The sequence below is a fragment of the Stegostoma tigrinum genome, chromosome 3 (genome assembly GCF_030684315.1).
Source record: "Stegostoma tigrinum isolate sSteTig4 chromosome 3, sSteTig4.hap1, whole genome shotgun sequence".
Classification (NCBI taxonomy): Eukaryota; Metazoa; Chordata; class Chondrichthyes; order Orectolobiformes; family Stegostomatidae; genus Stegostoma; species Stegostoma tigrinum.
In genome coordinates, this window is record NC_081356.1 from 133,134,010 (window position 1) to 133,155,387 (window position 21,378).

At 44.7% G+C, this 21,378-nt stretch overlaps 1 protein-coding gene across 2 annotated transcripts in view; it reads left to right on the forward strand.

Annotated features, from left to right (window-relative positions):
- Positions 1–360: 360 nt before the first annotated feature.
- LOC125451261 (sialic acid-binding Ig-like lectin 12) overlaps positions 361–21,378 on the forward strand; it is a 38,074-nt gene continuing 17,056 nt past the window's right edge. For both annotated transcript variants that reach the window (XM_059645044.1, XM_059645045.1), the window contains exons 1-4: positions 361–458; positions 7,610–7,993; positions 14,495–14,854; positions 20,793–20,900. In XM_059645044.1, the coding sequence (XP_059501027.1) occupies positions 398–458; positions 7,610–7,993; positions 14,495–14,854; positions 20,793–20,900 (913 nt within the window). In that variant the 5' untranslated portion in view covers positions 361–397. The remainder of the gene's footprint in view (positions 459–7,609; positions 7,994–14,494; positions 14,855–20,792; positions 20,901–21,378) is intronic.

A 21,378-nucleotide genomic window follows, 5' to 3' on the forward strand; every position in this document is an offset into this window, starting at 1 on the left:
ATTCTTAATTCCAGATATTTTATTTCATTCAAATTTCACCACCTGCTGTAGCAGGATTCAAACCTGGGCCCCCTAAGCATTATCTTGGTCTCTGGACTAACAGTTCAGTGATAATACCACAAGCCCATCTCTTCCCCTACATTAGTACATGTATTAGAAGTTAATGCAGCATCTCCTTTTCTCAACAGTTGCTGAGCTTGGTGCCTCAGTTTTCAAATAGATTTGCCATTCTCTCAGCTGCAGTTGAAAATACACATACTTCCCTTTCTATCTTTATATCTTGTAAGACAGACTGACGTTTCTTAAGCAGTGTGCAGGAAGTCAACTAACTTCTGTAATTTTCTGTAAAAGGACAAGAGTCAGCGATTGAGAAGAGTGAAACGGTGAAGTATTGACAATGAGGTCTCTCTATATTTGTCTCTCTGCAGTCCTCCTGTCAGTCTCGGTGCAGGGTTTCAGTAAGTACTTTGTAATATTACCTTTCAAATCCATTTTGTTTATCATACAATTGCCTCCTCATTGATGATATATCTGTGTCCTGGCGTTTAATTCCTCAACCAGTTGCTGTTTCGCACAAAATGTCCTTTCCTTCACTGTAGTTTCTGAATCAGGGAGAAATTGTTTGCTTTGTAACAAATGAAGGCAAGATGAAAATGCTTACCTGAAGTTGCCAAATCATTCCCATCAGAGCTTCACGTGGGTCAGAGCCCACAAAAAATTGTGTAAATTTCCAGAGAGTTAGGCAAGATATAGAATACCGCACACAAAACCAGATTTCAGAGAGATGCTGGGGCACGAGTGAATGTGAAGTAGCAATGATGGGACTAAAGGCATTTGCTGTTATTTCTTACAAATAATACTACAAATACAGAACACAAGCAAAAATTGTTACCAGATGTAAAACAAACCCTGCTGTTGGCTGACATTTGAGATTTACTGAAAGATGTGAAGTCACTGCATTTTTATAATCAATTCAAACTAAGCTCAGCACAGAAAGTTACATCCTGTCTATTTCAGCCTCAAAGCCCTTTTATCAATATGATGAGTATTAATTACTGTCAGTCAACCACTGATGATTAACTATTCCTGGTGTGACAATTCATTCCGTCAACTTTTCCTTGTAGATTCATCGGCTCTTAGACTTTTACAGCACAGAAAGAAGCCATTTGAGTTATCACGTGTGACAGTGAACACAGGACTGACTATACTTCTCCCAGTTTGCAACTCTTGGTCCATTTGCCTTTTTACCAAATTATAGAGGATTTTATATGAATTATTGCAATGGAGTGAGGATGCGAGATGGGATTCAATTGGAGGGAAGGGTTAAAAAATAAAAATAACTGAGACAGCAGAGATGTAGGCTATGGAAAAGGAAAATACAAGTGCAAATGCATGTCTAAATACTGCTGAAACATTATTAGCATTGCTAACTCAACCATACTAGGTGTGGAAAAGAAATCTCCTCAAGTCTCCTTAACTCTCCCTTTACTCTCTATCTCTGGCCTTCAATTACTGACCCCTCTGTGAATGATAAAAGCTGCCTGCTTATCTATCCTAACTCTGCACTCACAATCTAATACACTTTATCAGGTTCCTTCTCAACCAATAAAAAAGGAAACAATAGAGCAGAGAGTACAGGGTAGTGAAGAGGCGAATTACAATCAAAGTGTGTCAGGCAGGTTGAGAAGATATATTGGGATGAGTGGAATAAAATCTAGCTCCAGGATAAAAAAATAACGGTTAAAAGTTATAACATTGTGCTCTTTATCTGTTTGGAAAAAAAATGGCACAAAGGGAAAGGAGGTGTGATCACATTTTTAAGAAAGCTACGTCTCAGTATGGAGGTGAATAGTAACATAAATACAATAGATCATGTTGGGGATAACAAAGTGTGGAGCTGGATGAACACAGCAGGACAAGCAGCATCCCAGGAGCACAAAAGCTGACGTTTTGGGCCTAGACCCTTCATCAGAAAAGGGGGATGGGGAGAGGGAACTGGAATAAATAGGGAGAGAGGGGACACAGGTTGAAGATGGATAGGGCAAAAGATAGGTGGAGAGGAGACAGATAAGTTAGAGTCAGGAATGGAGCCAGTAGAGGTGAATGCTGGTGGGGAGGTAGGAGGGGATGTTAGTCTGGGGAGAGGGGGATAGGTGAGAGGAAGAAAAGGTCAGGGAGGTCGGGATGAGCTGGGCTGGTTGTGTGGTGCAGTGGGGGGAGGGGACGAACTGGGCTGGTTTTGGGATGCGGTGGGCGAAGGGGAGATTTTGAAGCTGGTGAAGTCCACATTGATACCATTGGGCTGCAGGGTTCCCAGGCGGAATATGAGTTGCTGTTCCTGCAACCTTTGGGTGGCATCATTGTGGCACTGCAGGAGGCCCAGGATGGACATGTCGCCTGAGGAATGGGAGGGGGAGTTGAAATGGTTCACGACTGGGAGGTGCAGTTGTTTATTGCGAACTGAGCGTGGGTGTTCTACAAAGAGGTCCCCAAGCCTCCGCTTGGTTTTCCCAATGTAGAGGAAGCCACACCGGGTACAGTGGATGCAGTATACCACATTGGCAGATGTACAGGTGAACATCTGCTTAATATGGAAAGTCATCTTGGGGCCTGGGATGGAGGTGAGGGAGGAGGTGTGGGGGCAAGTGTAGCACTTCCTGAGGTTGTAGGGGAAAGTGCCGGGTGTGGTGGGGTTGGAGGGCAGTGTGGAGCAGACAAGGGAGTCACGGAGAGAGTGGTCTCTCCGGAAAGCAGACAAAGGTGGGGATGGAAAAATATCTTTGGTGGTGGGTTCGGATTGTAGATGGTGGAAGTGTCGAAGGAAGATGCATCGGATCCGGAGGTTGGTGGGGTGGTGTGTGAGGACGAGGGGGATTCTCTTTTGGCGGTTATTGCAGGGACGAGGTGTGAGGGATGAGTTGTGAGAAATGCGGGAGACATGGTTGAGGGCGTTCTCAACCACTGCGGGGGGTGGGATGTCGTGGTCCTTGAAAAACGAGGACATCTGACATGTTTTATTTTCCTGTTCCCACTTTGTGATCCTACTTTCTTCCTTATGTAACCCCTTGTACTTGCTGCACTCTGAGGACATCTGGTCTTTTCAGAGCTCAGTGCCTCCCATTAGCTTCCTTTTCTCCCCTTTCCAATTCTGTACATCCAGAGTCCTCTGGACTTGTAGACCCTACCCTCCCCCTTTACCTTTCCAGGAACACGTTGTTCCTGGGCTCACCTTTGAATGTCTCCCACTGCTCTGATGTGGATTATCCTGCGGGTAGCTGCTTCGAATCTACTTCAGCCAGATTCTGTCTTATTTCATTCAGCCTTCTCCCCATTCAGAACTTTGTCCTTGTCCTTAATTATCTGAAATCTTACTGAATTATGGTCACTGTCGCTGTAATGCTCCCTATTGATACATCAAACACTCACATCTGGTTCCTTGCAGTTTGATCAACATCACACCCTCTCTGGTAGAATTCTCGAATGTGCTGGACGCAAAATCTCTCCGGGACATATTTTAAGAATTCTGGCCATTCTAAGGCTTTCATACTTGGTCTATCACGTTAAATATTAGGGAAGTTGACATCCCCTATTATTTTTACAGTTCTCTAAGATTTATCAACATATCTCACTTTCTATCTTTCCTTGACTGTTTCAGAGTCTATAATACAAGCCCAATGAAGAGACTGCCCCCGGTTTATAGTCATACAGTCATACAACAGGGCACCAGGGCCTTCAGTCCAACTCATCCATGCTGACCAAGTTTTCTGAATTAAACTCGTCCCACTTGCCTGCATTTGGCCCATAACACTTTCCTATTCACGTACCTACCCAAAAGCCTTTTCAATTTTGAAACTGTAGCTGAATCTGACAGTTCATGAGAATACAAACCACCCTCTGTGTGAAAAAGTTGCCCCTCATGTCTCGTTTAAATCTTTCTGCTTTCACCTCAAAAATATTCCCCTCGCTTTGAATTCCCCCAACCTAGGGAAAAGATTATTGATGTTCCCCTTTTCTAAGTCCTTCAAGATTTTATAAATCTTGAGATGATCGCCTTCGTGGGAGTGTATTATAGGACTCAAATATTCAGAGGAACTTGAGAAGCAAATCTGAAGAGAGATCTCAGATACATATAAGAACAATAGCGTTGACATAGCAGAGAATTTTAACTTGATGACCATAGACTGGGGTTGCCATTGTTTCAAAGGTTTGGAGGGTGAGAAATTTGTTAAATGTGTCCAAGAATTTTTTTTTATCAATATGCAGATATAACTACTGAAGAAGGAGCAAGACATGATCTTCTCTTGGGAAATAAGGCAGGGCAAGTGTCTGAAGTGTTAGTGGGGGACAACTTTAGGACAAGTGACCCCAAAATTCTATTTGTTTTAAAATAGTTATGGAAAATGATAAGCCTTGTACAAAACTTAAATTTCTTAATTGGAGTAAGGTAAATTTTGACGCTATGAGACAGGGACTTTTAAAATTTGATTGGAGTAGATTATTCACAGGTAAATGGACAGCTGACAAGTGGGAGATTTTCAAAAGTGAAGTGAGAAGAGATCAGAGGCATTATATTACTGTTACAGTGAAAGATGAGACCAGCAAAAGTAGGGAATGATGGGAGAATAAAATATTGAGTCTCTAGCCAAAAATGAGAAGGAGCCATATATTAAGTGTCGGTAACTGGGATCAATTGAATCTCTTGAAGAGTACAACATTCTTAAGAGAGAAATCAGGAGGGTAGAAAGGGGATAGGAGATAGCCTTGTAAGATATGGTTAAAAATAATACAAATTAATTAAGAATTAAAGAACAACTAGAGAGAGAAAAGGCCCCTGAAAGATCAACAAGGTTGTCTATTTGTGGAACAACATGTGAGAGATACTAAAGGAATACCTTGCATCAGTTTTTTACTGTGCAGAAAGAAAGAGACTAGGGGCATGGGAGATTAAATATTGATACAATTGAGTGGCTAGCTAGGCCACTTCAGACGGCAGTTGAGAGTCAACCACATTGCTGTGGGTCTGGAGTCACATGCAGGCCAGACCAGGTGAGGGTGGTAGATTTCCTCCACTGAAGGACATTAGTGAACTAGAGGGGTTTTTCCTGACAATTGGTAATGATTTCATAGTAATCAGTTAATTCTTAATTCCAAACTTTGTGTTTAATGGTGAGATTTGAACCCGGGTCTGCAGAACAGCAGCTGGGTTTCTGGATTAATAGTCTAGAGATAATACCACCAGGCCGTCACCTACCCCCTCTGTTAATAATGACAATATCACATTCCCACACATTAACCTTATCTGTCTTACTCACAAGGAATTGACATCCAGCCATGCCATGCTCACTATGCCCTCAGTTGACAAATGTTCACTTTGCCTTTTGGACTGAATTCATTCGTCTTCGTGGGGTCAATTAGCTGTGCAGTTGATTTGCGATGTAGAATGATGCAAAAAATGTTGGTTTAATTCCCGAGCTCGGGTGGCTCAGTGGTTAGCCCTACTGCCTCACGGTGCTAGGGACTGGGGTTTGATCCTACCCTCCGGCTCCTGTATATATGCAGAGTATGGTAAATGTGGGTGTTACAACGAAAGAGGAGGGGGATGAGTCTGAGCAGGATATTGTTCAATGGCCCAAACATACTATCCAGGTGAAATAACACTTCACCTGCACTTCCAAGAATCTAGCCTATTACATTCACTGCTCACAATGTGGTCTCCTCTACACTGGGGAAATGAAGCTTAGACTTGGCGAACACTTCGCAGAATATCTACGTTCTGATCGCAAAAAAGACCTTGAACTACCTGTTGCCTGCCACTTCAACGCACCACCCTGCTCCCTGGCCAACATCTCGGTCTCTGGCTTGCTGCAGTGTTCCACTGAAGCCCAGCGCAAGCTACAGGAACAATACCTCATTTTCCACTTGGGGATCCTGCAGTCCATTGGACTCAATATTGAGTTCAATAACTTTAGCCCTAAACTCTCCCATGTCCCAGCTCCCCACCCACCCCCCACCCCATTCCACACACCAGGCCTTGTTACCACATAGCCACTACACAGCCCCTGTTGTTAGTCACTAACGGTCCCTATTAACAACTATTCACCCTCCCAGCCTGATCATTAGCAACTCCTTTGTCTGTCCAACACTTTTTCTCTCTCTTTGGGCTCTATCCTATTGTTTACTCCCTGCCCCATCCACCTTCCTTTTTTTGCATATAAATTGACGTTTTCCCAGCCACCATCAGTCCTGAGAAAGGGTCACTGGACCCGAAACGTTAACTCTGTTTTCTCCTCCACAGATGCTGCCAGATCTGCTGAGCTTTTCCAGCAACTTTGTTTTTGATTCTGTTCAATAGGTTGATGAAAAACTTTGAAAAGGGGCATCACGGTGGCTCAGTAGTGAGCACTGTAGCCTCACAGCACCAGGGACCCGAGTTCAATTCGGCCCTCGGCCGACTGTCGGTGTTTGCACATTCTCCCGTGTCTGCATGGGTTTCCTCCGTGTGCTCCGGTTTCCTCCCACAGTCCAAAGATGTGTACTTTGGATGGAGTGGCCATGCTAAATTGCCCGTAGTGTTCAGGGGTTCCTAGATTAGGTGGGTGAAAGGGGTCTGGGTGGGATGCTCTGAGGGCTGGTGTAGACTCAGTGGGCCGAAGAGCCTGTTTCCACACTGCAGGGATGCAATGATTCTATAATTCCCATACTGTCTGAGATTATCATGAAGGTCCCACCTTCTGAACCTTCCCCTTGTCTGAGGCATGGTGACCCTCAGGTTAAATCACCACCAGGCATCTCTCTCAGGGGGTGTAAATCAGGAAGAAAAACAGAAGTTGCTGGAAAACCTCAACAGGCCTGGCAGCGTCTGGAACGAAAAAAAATCAGAGTTAACATTTTGTGTCCAGCTTTTCCAGCAATTTCTGTTTTTGCTTCTCGTTCTTTATTTCTCCGTTTATTCCCCCCCGACTTCCCCTGTACCTTCAGTGCATATCCCAACATCTGCTGCGACTGATGAATGAGCCAGTTTGGTGAAGGTTGTCTCAGGAATAGAGTAGAAAGCGATGGCAAATAGAAAAGATTCTGAAGCGAGGACCCTGAGTTCTGCTCTTCAGATAACTCTGGGTCTCCAGGGACAAGGGAGAATTGAGAAATCTCTCAGGCACCAAACATTGTCTTCAACAAACGCCTGCAGTTTAACCTCAGGATGTTCACAAACCACCTGAAACCATCTATCACACTCCAGTCTGTAGCTCGCTCCACGCTGTCTCGGGGCAGAGTCTCAACCTGATGTGGAGGTGCTGGTATTGGACTGGGATGAACAAGATCAAAAGACACACAACACCAGATTATAGTCTGACAGGTTTATTAGAAATCACAAGCTTTCAGAGTGACTTCACCAGACGAAGTGGCAGCGTTTCGAACGCTTGTGATTTCAAGTGAACCTGTTAGACTATAACCTGGTGCTGTGTGACCATTGAGTTTATAAACCATGATTGTATGATGTTAGATCGTGTCACGGTATATAACAGATTCGGTGTTTGACCTCACTGTTTGGCGTCTGTGCTGTGTTCACCTCTCTCTCTCTTTCTCGCTTTCCCCCTTCCCCCCCCAACAGATTTTTCTCATAATGGGTGGTCAATGACAATTGCAGATAATGTGACGGCTGAGGAAGGAGGCTCCGCTGTTTTACCCTGCAGTTTCACCCACCAAGTCACTAATCTCACACTCACCGGCTCTGTGATATGGATTAAATACTCCAAAGGTGTTATCTTTAACTGTACATACCCTGGCACAGGCCATTCAAAGGGTGAGCTGTGTGAGAATGTGAAGCAGCGGGACGGTGGGAACAGATTCAGATTCGTGGGGAACCTCAGCAACAAAGATGTCTCAATAATAATGGACGGACTGAGCCAGAAGGATAACGGTTCCTACCAGTGTCGGGTAGAGCTCAACATTGACAGTTTTGAAACATCGACTCCAACAAAGCTGGAAGTGAAAGGTGAGGAGCGATGTCCAGATGGTGTCACTGTCCTCATCGCTCAATGGGGACAGGCCCCACCTGATCTTTCGCCTCAGATCCTTGTCCTGGGCTCTTTCAGCTAATCTCAAGCAGGTGGCAGCGAGGAGAGAGGGACGAGGCTGGGATTTATAGACCACTCCGTTCCCGTCTCTGAAGCCTCACACAGTTTCTCACACGCTCACTCATTGGCTATGTTCAAACTGGCTTCAGTGTTCTGGGATTGGGAACAGAGACAACATCACCAAGGCCCAAAGTTCAAATGAGATCCCTGGTCTATTGCCATTGGGTGAGGACAAGGGAGACATGACACCTCCTGAGCCCTCATTGGGTGAGCATGTCTTAGGGTGAAGGAATCTTCAGTTCACATTGGCTGAGCACCTCACTGTTGCCGTTTTTCCTCTCTATTGGCTGAGGCGAAAGTGGGTGAATCGGCGCTTCTCCAGAGGCTGATGTCTTGGGGAATAGGTTCTATGAGATTGGCAGATTGTCAAATTCCAATTTTACAAACATCTACAACTGAAAACTAGTAATGACTGTGAACAATCACTGTAACATAACCAAACACCATCTGACATTCGTGTCCATTAGGATATGTGCCAACCTTACCTGGCCCCAACAACATGTGACTCCCGACCCACAGTCATGTGATTCACTCTTAGCTCCCCAAATGGCTCACTCACTTGTGGACAAGGAGTAAAAACCGTGGCTACAAGAGCAGGTCACAGACTAGGATTCCTGTAAATTATAACACTTCCTGACTCCAAAGCCTAGTGACTAGTCAGGAATGTGATGGAACACTCGCCATTTTCCTCTAAGAGTGCAGCTCCAACAACATTCAAGAAGCTTGATCCCATCCAGGACAAAACAGCTTCTTGTTTGGCACCACATCCACATTCACTCTGTTCACCGACACTCAGCAGCGGCCGTCTGTACCATCTGAAAAATGCACTGGAACAACTCACCAATTGTTCTCAGACAGCACTTTCCAAATCCACAATCACTGCCATTGAGAAGGACAGGAGCAGCAGATCCAATGGGAACATTACCATCTACAGGTTCCCCTCCAAGACACTCACCATCCTGACTGGGAAATCATTGTTCCTTCAGAGTCACTCAGTCAAAATTCTGCCAGTGTCTTCCTAATATTTTTGTGGGAATAAAAATAACTGCAAAACACACTTCAGTAATGCACCAACACTTCTTCCACCAGCACCTTCCAAACTAGTGATCTCTATGACCTTAGTGAAAAATGGCAGCAGATAAACAACACCCTGACTTGGAAGTGTATTTATCTTTTAATTGTTCAAGGGGACGTGGGCATCACACGTTTGGTCAGACTTTATTGGCCATCACAAATAGCCCTTGAGAAGGCAATAGTGAGCTGCCTCCTTGAGCTGGTGCATTCCCTCAGGTGCAGGGGCACTCGTGATACAGCTGGCAAAGGAGTTCCAGGGCTTTATACCAGTGGCACTGAAGGAATAGTGAAATATTTCCATATCAGGATGGTGAGTGTCTTGGAGGGGAGCCTGCAGGCGGTGATATTCTCCTGCATCCTATTTTCATTAGTAAACATACATCCGCATTTCTGTCATTACATTTGAGGAAATGTCATTGATGAAGCTGCTGAAGATGGTTGGGCCCAGGATTCTCCTTTGAGGAACTCCTGCAGAAATGTCCTGGAGCAGGGATGACTGACCTGCTGCAACTGTAACCATCTTAACTTTCTGGAGACCCTCCGCCTTCCTGTCACTCATAGTCATTCCCATACCTTCACCCACCCTTTCCTAGCCCTCGGATACCATCACTTGCAGTCCCCCAGCAATCTGCTCAAACCCAACTCCTGCTATGTTTTCACCAGATCTCATGATCTTCCCGACATTGGGGCTGAATATACTGTCCTTAGCAAAGGACTCAGCTTCATAGCCATACACACCTATCTTTCAGGCTCACCAAGATGTTGAACTGTTTCATCTCCATGCCAACTTCTTCAGGCAGAAATCGCCCCCACTGCACCCATCCCACTGATCCCTTCAACTGCCTCTAGTATTCACCATTCACTGATACCCCTTCCTCTGGACTCGTACCTGTCCACAAACATTTCATTCAAAATTGCTGGCGTGATATCAACCATCTCAATTTCTCTGGTCCTCCCACCCACTCTAAGCTGTTTCCTTCTGAAATTACTGCATTCTTCTCTCTCAGGTCCAATCCCAACTTTGTCATTACAACCTCCAATAAGGGTGATGCCATTGCTGTTTGGCACACTGATCTTTACCTTATAGAGGCTCAACGCCAACTCTCAGGTGCTTCTTCCTCCCTCCCCTAACTATGACCCCACACCCAAACACCAAGTTATTGTTGCAGGACTGTCACTGATCTCATTACCACCAGACATTTTCCCCCCACTGCATCGAACCTTATAGTGCCCCAACCCCAGAAAGCCCACTTCTACCTCCATCACAAAAAAAACACAGACTGAACTGTCCCAGAAGGCCCATCATATCAGCCTATTCTGGATCCACTGAGCTCATTTCCTTCTACCTTGACTCCATCCTTTCTCCATTTGTCCAGACCCTTCCCACTCTTATCCACAATTCCTCTGATGCCCTCCGCCATATTGACGATTTCCAGTTGCCTAGTCCGAACTGCCTCCTCTTCACCATCGATGTCCAATCCCTCTATACCTACATTCCCTGCCAGGATGGCCTATGAGCTCTTGGTTTCTTCCTCGACCACAGGCTGGAACAATCCCCATCCACTAGTCTCCGCTGCTTCACTGAACTTGTTCTCTCACTGAACAATTTGTCCTTTAATTCATCTTACTTCTGCCAGGTCAAGGGAGTGGCTATGGGACTTAGTCATGCCTGCCTTTTTATTGGGTATGTGGAACAATCCTTCTTCCAGGCCTACGCTTGGCCATCCCACAAGTCTTTGCTAAGTACTTCAATGACAGATTTGGTGCTACTTCACGCTTTCACCTCGACTTTCAAAAATTTGTGAATTTTGCCTCTAATTTCCACCCGTCCATAATTTCACACTGTCCATCTCTGACACTTCCCTTCCTTTCCTTAAACTCTCAGGGAATAAACTGTCCACCACCATCCACTACAAAGCCACTGACTCCCATATTTATCTTCAGTACAGGTCTTCACACCCCACGTCCTGTAAGGATCCATCCCATTCCCCCAATTCCTATACTAATGTTGTATCTGTTCGAATGAAGCCAACCTCCAAAACACCACTTCTGACATATCTTCCTTCTTCTATTTCAGTGGTTTCCCACTCATTGTTGTTGACAAGGCCATCAACCACATCCAAAATATCACTTGTGCTTCCACTCTTGGCTCTTCCCATCACTCACAGTAGCGTGGTCAGATCCGTCTCATCCTTACTTTTCATCCAGCCGGCCTTTACGTTTAAAGGATCATCCTCTGCCATTTAAGTCAACTCCAGCATAACACCACGACTAAACAAACCTCATTTCCCCATATGCATTTCATAGGGACTGTCCTGTCCAGAACACTTTAGTGTATTCCTTGCTGCCCATTAACACCAGCCCCACTTCTCATGGGACCTTCCCATGTAAATGCAGAAGGTGCAACACCAGCCCCATCGTCTCCTCCCTACTCATCTTGCAAGGACCTGAACAACATTTTCAGGTGAAGCAGCATTTCATCCGTACCCCCTCCAATCTTGTTGATAGCATTTGTTGCACCCAGTGTGTCCCAATCTACATTGGAGAACCCAAACACAGACTTGCAAGCCTGACCCAAACCTTCCCAGACCCAGTCATTTTAACTCAGCATCTTGCTTTCATGCCCATTTGTCTGCCCTCATGCTGCAATGCTCCAGTGACTCACAGCACAAACTGAAGGAGCAATGTAAAGACAGTGCACTTTACATCCTTATGGACTTAATATTGAGTTCAACATCTTCAGATCACAAAGTCTCTTCCATTTCTTCCCTTTTTATTAGCTTTACTTGTTGAATTCTCTGTTAACATATCCTCTCTCCACACCCCCAACTCCAGTGGGACCATCTATTCAGTTTGGCTGTTACATACACCATGATTCTGCCATTCTCACATTCTGATCACATAATCAGCACTGTCAGCAGCATCTCTCCCCAGCACGCCACCCCGACAATATTGTATAAATGCTTCCCCCTTCACCCTACACAGCAACCCTGATGAAGAGTCATCTTGACCCAAAATATTAGCTTGCTCCCTTCTCACAGATGTTGCCTGACCTGTTGTGATTTCCAACATTTTTTGTTTTCATACAGATTCCAGAAACTTTGCTCCAACCGTCTTCCTATGTGCCAGGGATGACAAAAACCATTGGAGAGTTAATGCCCTGATGCCCATTGGCTTGAGTTGTGTGAGGGCTCCTTGATGCCATGCTCAAATAATGGTGGCCTTGGTATTATATGTAGTCATTCTTCTCTTGCCTCTGGAATTCAACTCCTTTGTCCATGTTTGAACTGAGGCTGGAATGAGGTCAGGAGCTGAGTGGCCCTGGTGGAATCCAAAATAGGTGCCACTGCATAGATTAGTGCTGAGCAGGAGCTGCTTAATAGTACTCTTGGTGGCATTTTCCATTATTTTACCGATGATCGAGAGTTGACAGATGGGCCAGTAATTGACCATTTTAGACTCACCTTGCTTTTACACACAGGGCATACCTGGGCAATTTTACATATTGTTGTGTAGATGCCAATGTTGTAGCTGTACTGAAAGAGCTTGGTGCAGCAATTTTAGTTGCACAAGCCTTCAGTATGATAGCCAGAATGTTGTCAGGTCCCACAGACTTCACAGTCTCCAGTGCCCCCAACAGTTTCTTGAGGTGATGTGCAGTGAATGAAATTGGCTGAAGACAAGCATCTGTGATGCTGGGAGACTCTGGAGGAGACTGAGATGTATCCTCCACTCGGCAGTTCTGGTTGAAGATTGTTGTGAATGCTTCAGCCTTACCTTTTGCATTGATGTGTTGTGCTCCCCCATCATTGAGGATGGGGATATATGTGTACCTCCAGTGAGTTGTTTAATTGTCCACCATCATTCAGTGCTGGCTGTATCAGGACTGTGGAGCCATCTGATCCACTAGTTGTGAGGTGGTTCTATTGTGTGCTGTTTCCACTGTTAGAAAAGTACACCGCCCTGGAGTTTGTAGTTTCAGTGTTTTGGCAACACATTGTTTCTATTTGTCTGGTGTTGCTCATTGCATACTAATCTGTTCTCTTCATTGATCTCACAGCCTGATGGGAATGGTTGTGAGGGGGTTAACCTAAATCTGAGGTTACAGTTTATGGTGGAATGGGCTTACAATGTCATCTCTAAATTGGAGACTTCATGTTGGAGCTCCTAGGACAAATTTTCTGAACATGTACCACTGTGTCTCCACCTCTGTTGGGTCTGTTCTGCCAGTGGGACAGAACATATCCAGGGATAGTATTGGTTGTGCCGATGACCTTTTAAGTTATGACTCCATGAGATGACCATGTGTGGCTGTTAGTTGACCAGTCTGTGAAACAGTTCTTCCATTTTTTGCACCAGCTCCCAGATGTTAATCAGGAAGACTTTGCACGATTGACAGGGCTGTGTTTGCTGTCATCATTTTTGGTGCGTTAGTCAATGCAGAATAGCCTGGTTCCATTCTTACTATATCGCTATGCCTTAAGTGTTGCTGGTTTGAAATGCTGAAACTCCACCCCGAAAATTTCTGTGGGTAATCCCTACACCTCAGGTCTGTATCAACTCAAGAAGGCAGCTTCATGATGTCCCAGTTTCTGTACTCAGTGCGCTGACTGATGAAGACAAGCATTTCAAATTCCTTCTTCACCACCCTGCCAAGCTGGCTTTCATCAAACTATATACCTGCACCCCTCAGACTGTCTGCTCAACAGCACTCCTGAGGGCCCTTCCATTTACTGTGCAAGTCCTGCCCTGGTTTGTCATACCAAAATGCAATGCCTCGCATTTATTTGCATTAATCTCTATCTGCCATTCCTTAGCCCATTGGCCCAGTTGATCAAGATCCTGTGGTAATCTTAGATAACCTTCTTTACTGCCCACAGTACCACCGACTTTGATATTATCCGCATACTTACTAACCACACCTCCTATATTCACATCAGAGTCGTTTATATAAATGACAAACAACAGCAGAGCCAGCACCGATCCTTGTGGCACATTGTTGTTCAAAGGTCTCCAGTCTGAACAACAACACTCTATCACCACCCTCTGTCTCCTACTGCCAATTCAATTTTGTATCCAGGTGGTTAACTCTCCCTGGATCGCTTGTGATCTAAACTTAGTAACCAGTCTACCATGCAGTAGAATTGTCAGAGAATGTCTGGGACAGAACCATTAGAGATACATGGAGAGTATTGAATGATCCAGTTTGTTATGAAATTGACAAAAATGTGATGAGAATGTCTGCACACTGACCTCATCCATTCTGATGTTTGTCCTTTCCTCAGCTGCTCGGGGAAGTGCCTCAGTGGTGAGTGGGACAGAGGGAGATACTGTTACTTTACCCTGTATCTTCGAGCCTTGGCCCAAATCCAAACTTGCCACTGTTACCTGGTTGAGGAAGGAGCCCTACCAACGCATTGTTACATTTACAGCCCAATCAAAGCAAATATCGGCAACTGTAAACGGTGGAAATCGGTACGAGCTCATCGGAAACCCAGAAGACGGAAATGCCTCGACCAGGATAAACCAGTTGAGAGTGAGCGACAATCACACTTACCTGTGTCAGGTGGAGTACAGATCAAGAGACTCAGCATCTAAGAATTTTCAGCATCTCATCCAGAAAGAGATATGGCTGCAAGTACATGGTAAGAGGCTTTTCACACATTCTTCAGCCTGTAGAAGGTATACAGAGGGGGTATAAATGATTCTGTGAACTTTTAATGATTAGGACTCTCTATTTCATTTCCTGGCAAAAGGTCATTGAACTGAAACATTAACCCTGTTGCTCTCCACAGATGTTGTCCAGCCTGCTAAGTTGTTTGCCCCAGTTTGAGTTTTATTTCATATTTTCAGTACCTGCATTATTTTGCTTTTTTGTTTGAAGTTTGAGTTTTTTACTGTTTAGTGTAATTTGTTATGGTGTTCCTTTTAGGTGCATTCTAATGGCAGTAGTGAAAGACCTGACACACAGAGACCATTCAGTTCAATCTCCAAAAAACCCAGTTATATTGACATTGAGTTCATCCCCTCAAACAAGAAGGTGCAACAATCTAATGTGCCCCTCTTGGTAGCAATGAAAGTGTTCATACCTTAATCAAGAATAGTTTCAACAGTGCAAGTACATTTCCCTGTGTCTATCAGATTGTGTGAGATATCGTAGACATGTGGGACCTATCCTGGCCCTGTTTTCAAGGGTGGGTGTTACATCAGTATTCAATAATGGGTATCACTGTGTCTGGTCATGGGCAGCGGGGTATGGGCTCTTGAGATTGGGTCAGGGTTGGCAAAAGAACAGCAACACGTCTGTAAATTCTGTCCCTAGGCCTACCTACATGTGACTCCAGACCCACAGCAAGATGGTGGAATATTATTTACACTTTGTAATGGTCAAGCAAAGAACTCAGTTGTATTAAAGCTGTTACCGAGTATAAGGCAAGAAATGAGACTGTATGAACCATCTGTTACTGACAGAGGTGCCAGAAATGGCATCAGGACACATTGCCCTGTCATCCCTGCCTCAAGCTTGGTGCGGTGCTCCAGTGAGGCTCAGTGCAAGCTGGAAGAATAACATCTCATTTTCCACTCAGGGTCTCTGTAGGCTTTAGACCTCAATATCAAGTTCAGTAATTTTAGAGTCCAAACACCTCCTTCCAAGTCATAGAGTCATGGAGTCATATAATATGGAAACAGATCCTTGGGTTCAACCAATCCAAGCCAACTACACTCCCAAGCTAAACTTGTCCCATTTGCCTGCATTTGTCCCATATCCCTCCAAACCTTGTCTTTTCATGTACTTAACCAAATATCTTTTAAATGTTGTAATGCAACAGGGTCTCCAGGTGGAAAATGATATGCTGTTCTTCCAGTTTGCATGAGCCTCGCTGGAGCACTTCAGCATACCTGAGAAAGGGACAACAGGGTGATTTTTCCTGATGCTATTTATCACTTTCTCTGACAGTTTATTCCACAGACAAACCATTCTCTATGTGAAAACATTGCTTCTCGTCCTTTTTAAATCTCACTCTTCTCACTATAAAAATTTGACACCTTGCTTTGAACACCCCCATCTAGGGAACAGACCCTTGCTGTTCACCTTATCTATGCTTCTCATGATTTTACAAACCTCTGTGAGGTCACCACTCAGCTTCCTATGCTCCATTGAAGAAAGTCCCAGCCTTTTCAGAGACAGTAAGAACTGCAGATGCTAGAGTCAGAGGTAACACAGTGTGGAGCTGGAGGAACACAGCAGGCCAGGTAGCATCAGAGCAGCAGGAAAGTTGACTTTTCAGGCCTGGACCCATCTGTGAAGAAGAGTCCTCCAGCTCCACACTGTTGTTATCCCAGCCTTTCCAACCTACTTTTATAACTCGAACCGTCCATTCCTGGCAACATCTTTTTCAAACCTTCTCCAATTTAATAATATCCTTCCTACAGCTATGTGACCAGAGCTGCACAAAGCACCCCAGGAGAGGCCTCATCACTGTCCTGTAAAACCTCAGACATGACGTCCCAACTCCAGTACTCAAAGCAAAACCAAGAGAACTGTGGATACTGTCAATCAGAAACAAAAACAGAGTTTGCTGGTAAAACTTGGCAGATTTGGCAGCATCTGTGAAAAGAAATCAAACATTTCAAGTCCGGTGACCCTTCCTCAGAACTGATGGTAACTAGGGAAATTAGAGTTTATATGCAGAACATAGGATGGGGAGAGGGGGAAGGAGTAAATGTTAGGTAGGGATAGGGCCAAAAGAGAATGAAGAACAGTTGGACAGACAAGGGAGTTGATGATGATCCGGCTGGGAATGTGAATAGCTGTTAATGGAGACTGTTAGTGGCTAACAATAGATGGTGTGTTATGGCAAAAAAGGTGATAACAAGGCCTGGTGTGTGTCATAGGGGGCTAAGACATGAGGCGTTCAAGTCCTAAAATTATTGAACTCGATATACCGTCCAGAGGGCTGCATGGTCTCCAAGCAGAAAATGAGGTGCTCTTCTTCCAGCTTGCACTGAGCTTTGCTCAATCACTACAACAAGCCTGAGACAGAGACGTTGGCCAGGGAACAGGGCTGTTAGTTAAAGTGACAGACAACTGGAAACTCAGGGTCTTTTCTTGTCACCACCAGGTACATATTCCCCTCCTCTCCCTTATCTGCCTTACACAGGGACCATTCCCTCTGGGACATCTCGGTCCACTCTTCCTTCACTCCCAATACACCCCCACAGCCCCATGGCACCTTCTGCTGGAACCGCTGAAGGTGTAACACCTGCCCATTTACCTCTTCCCACCTCAGTATCCAAGACCCCAAACATAACTTCCAAGAAAAACAGCACTTCATATACATTTCTCACAATTTAGACTAATGCATTTGCTGCCTACAATGTAGCCTCCTCTTTATGGGGCAAACTAAGTGTAACCAGGTAACCGCTTCGCAGAACATCTATGTAATGCTCACTAAACACAACCTGAGCTTCCAGTTGCCTGCCATTTTAACACACCACAATGTTCCTTGGCCAACATCACCATCTCAGGCCAGTGAAGCTCAGCACAAGCTGGAAGAACAACATCTCAATCTCCACTTGGGGACCCTGCAGCCACCACCCCCCCACCGCCAATTCAATATCGGGTTCAATAGGGCCTGATCCCTCCCATATCCTAACCCCTACCCCACACACCAGGCCTTAGATCATCGAGTCCTACAGCGCGGAAACAGGCCCTTCGGCCCAAACAGGCCCATGCCAACCAAAATGTCCATCACTGCTAAATCCATTTCCCTGCACTTGGCCCATATCGTTGTAAACCTTTCCTATCCATGTATTCGTCCAAATGTCTTTTCAATGTTGCTAATGTACCTGCCTCAACCACTTCCGCTGGCAGCTCATTCCATATGCTTACCACCCTCTCTGCATAAAAGTTGCTCCTCAGGTTCCCTTATACTCTTTCCCCTCTTTCCTGAAACTGATGCCCTCTAGTCCTCGATTCCCCAACCCTTGGAAAAAGACTGAGTACATTCACCATATCCATGCCTCTCATGATCTTACACACTTCGATAAGATCTCCTCTCAGTCTCCTATGCTCTAAAGAGAAAAGTCGTAGCTTGTTAAACCTCTGCCTCAGTCCCTTGATACCTGGCAACATCCTTGTGAATGTCTTCTGCACTCTTTCCAGCTTAATAACACCCATCATATAACAAGGTGACCAAAACTGAACACAATACTCCAAGTGAGCCCTCACCAATGTCCTGTACAACTGCAACATAACTTCCCAGCTTCCGTACTTAATGGCTGACTGATGAAGGCCAGCATGCCAAAAGCCACCTTCACTGCCTTATCTACCTGTGACTCCACTTTCAGAGAACTGTATACTTGAACTGCAAGTTCTCTCTGTTCCCTCTACACTCCTTAAGGCCCTGCCATTTACCACAAGACTCCTAACTTGATTTGACTTTCCAAAATGCAACACCTCACACTTATTGGACAAGCATATGGACGTACATGGAATAGTGTAGGTTAGATGGGCTTCAGATCGGTATGACAGGTCAGCACAACATCGAGGGCTGAAGGGCCTGTACTGTGCTGTAATGTTCTATGTTCTATATCTATATTGAACTTTATGTTATCACATAGTCTGCCATGTCACAATGAATTGTTGGCCACTAACAGTTTCCACTAACAGCTATTCACCCTTGTAGCCAGACCATTAGCCACTCCTTTGTCTATCCAACTGTTCTTTTCTCTCTTTGGGCTCGATCCCCACCAATCATTTACTCCGTACCCCCTCCACCTACCCTACCTTCTGTATATAAACTAACATTTTCCTGATTACCATCAGTTCTGAGGAAGGGTCACTGGACCAGAAACATTAACTTTGATTTCTCTTCACAGATGCTGCCAGACCTGCTGAGCTTTTTCAACATCCTCTGTTTTTGTTCCTATAGAACAAATAACAAAGAACAAAGAAAATTACAGCACCGGAACAGGCCGTTTTGGCCCTCCAAGCCTGCGCTGATCAAGATCCTCTGTCTAAACCTGTCATCTATTTTCTAAGGGTCTGTATCCCTTTGCTCCCTGCCCATCCATGTACCTGTCCAGATACATCTTAAAAGACACTATCATGTCTGCGTCTACCACCTCCGCTGGCAATGCGTTTCAGGCACCCACCACCCTCTGCGCAAAGAACTTTCCACACATAACTCCCCTAAACTTTCCTCCTCTCACTTTGAACCCATGACCCCTAGTAATTGAGTCCCCCACTCTGGGAAAAAACTTCTTGCTATCTACCTTGTCAATACCCCTCATGACTTTATAGACCTCAATCAGGTCCCCCCTCAATCTCTGTCTTTCTAATGAAAATAATCCCAATATACTCAACCTTTCTTCATAGCTAGAACTTCGTAGCTATACTCAAGGGTCTGAGCAATGAAGGCAAGCCTGCTAAATGATTTCTTAACCACCCTGGCTACTTGCAATGCAAAATTCAAAGAATTAAATACAGGAACAAGAACAAAAGTTGCTGGAAATGTTCAGCAGGTCTGTCGACATTTGTGAAGAAAAAAAAGAGTTCATGTTTTGGGTTCAGCGACCCTTCCTTAGAACTTCTCCTTCAAAGAATTACATACCTAAACCCCTCGGTCTCTCTGTCCTACAATACTATCGAGGGACCTGCTACTAAGTGAATAATTCCTGCCTTTGTTTTACCAAAATGTAATATTTTGCACTTATCCAAATTAAACTCCATCTGCCATGGTTCAGCCCATTTAACCAATGGATCAAGATCTCTCTCTAATCTTAGATAACCTTCTTAGCACAAACACCACACTCAAGCCCCGTCATGACATGGGCTGCTTTCATTTACTTATGGTCCCTAAATTTCTGAGTATCTTTCTCCCTGGAGTGCTGTTGCTCATCCATTTGTCTGCTTAACTGCCTTTATCACTTTCTTGGCTCCATCTCCCAACCCCCAATCCCCGGTCAACAGCTTATATACCACCTTTTCCTAGCTCCTTTCAGCTCTGCAGAAGAGTCACTGGACTCAAAAGCTTAAGTCTGCTTTCTGTCCACAGGTGCTGCCAGACCTGTGGAGTTTTTACAGCAATTTCTGTTTTTGCTTCCTTCATAACAACATCTGGGGTGTGGTAACCCTGAGGAGGGGACACTATTGCCAATTCTTCTTTTCCTCAATCCAGGGAGAACTGGAGCTGAATGTTGCCCTTACTGTTTCCCTAGCTAATACCAGGTGAGTCAGCACCAGATCAAGGAACTACCCTGTGGAACGATTTAAAATATCCATCTGGCCTTATACTGTGTGTCACAGAGTTAAGCAGCTACCTTGTTCAGGAATTGTTCTGATCTGCCTGAAAGAGAAGTGGGAACAGATTCAGTAGCGGGATTTTTCAGAAGACAAGCGGGTAAGTATTTGGAAAGGAGCAACTTACAGGAAAGGACAGGGGAAAGGGACTAACTGGATTACTCCATCAGAGGATGTTCAGTTTGAACATTTAATCACATGCTTTGTAACCCTGCTACAAGTTTAACTGAAACAGCATTGAGACGTCACTGACCAACATTGTTCTTACCATTTTTCAGTGAAGAGGACTGGCTCACCCACTGTACATCCATTTATCTTCCTGATCATCATCTTCATTATCGTCATCATCATTATCATCATCTTCATCATCATCAAGAAGAAAGGAGGTGGGTTCTTTTGAGAATAGGTTTAATCAAACAATATGGTTCTGTGTTAGAAACATCAACAAATGATTGTCCTGGATTAATTTTCCCTCACTGGCTATCTCCTCTTCAATACATTCTCTAAAGACACTGAATTAGTCTATGGTGGGTGAGGAGGGTGAGTGAAGGTTGCCTTACAGCAACATCAGCACCCCTCTGGTATCTGACTCCCGTTTGAACTTTCTTGTGAATGATTTAGCATTGTGGCTGTTTCACTAGCAAGACCATTCAAACCCATTCTATTGAACTCCGATGGATCAATCTCCATTCTACTTCCATCACTGTCGAATCTCACATTCCCTTTGATCCCTCTAATAACTGCATTTAATTCTTCCTTAAAAACATTGAATGTTTTGGGCCTCAACCACTTTCAGTGGCAGAGAATTCCACAGGCCCGCTATTCTCTAGATGAAGAGATTTCTCCTCAACTCAGTCCTAAATG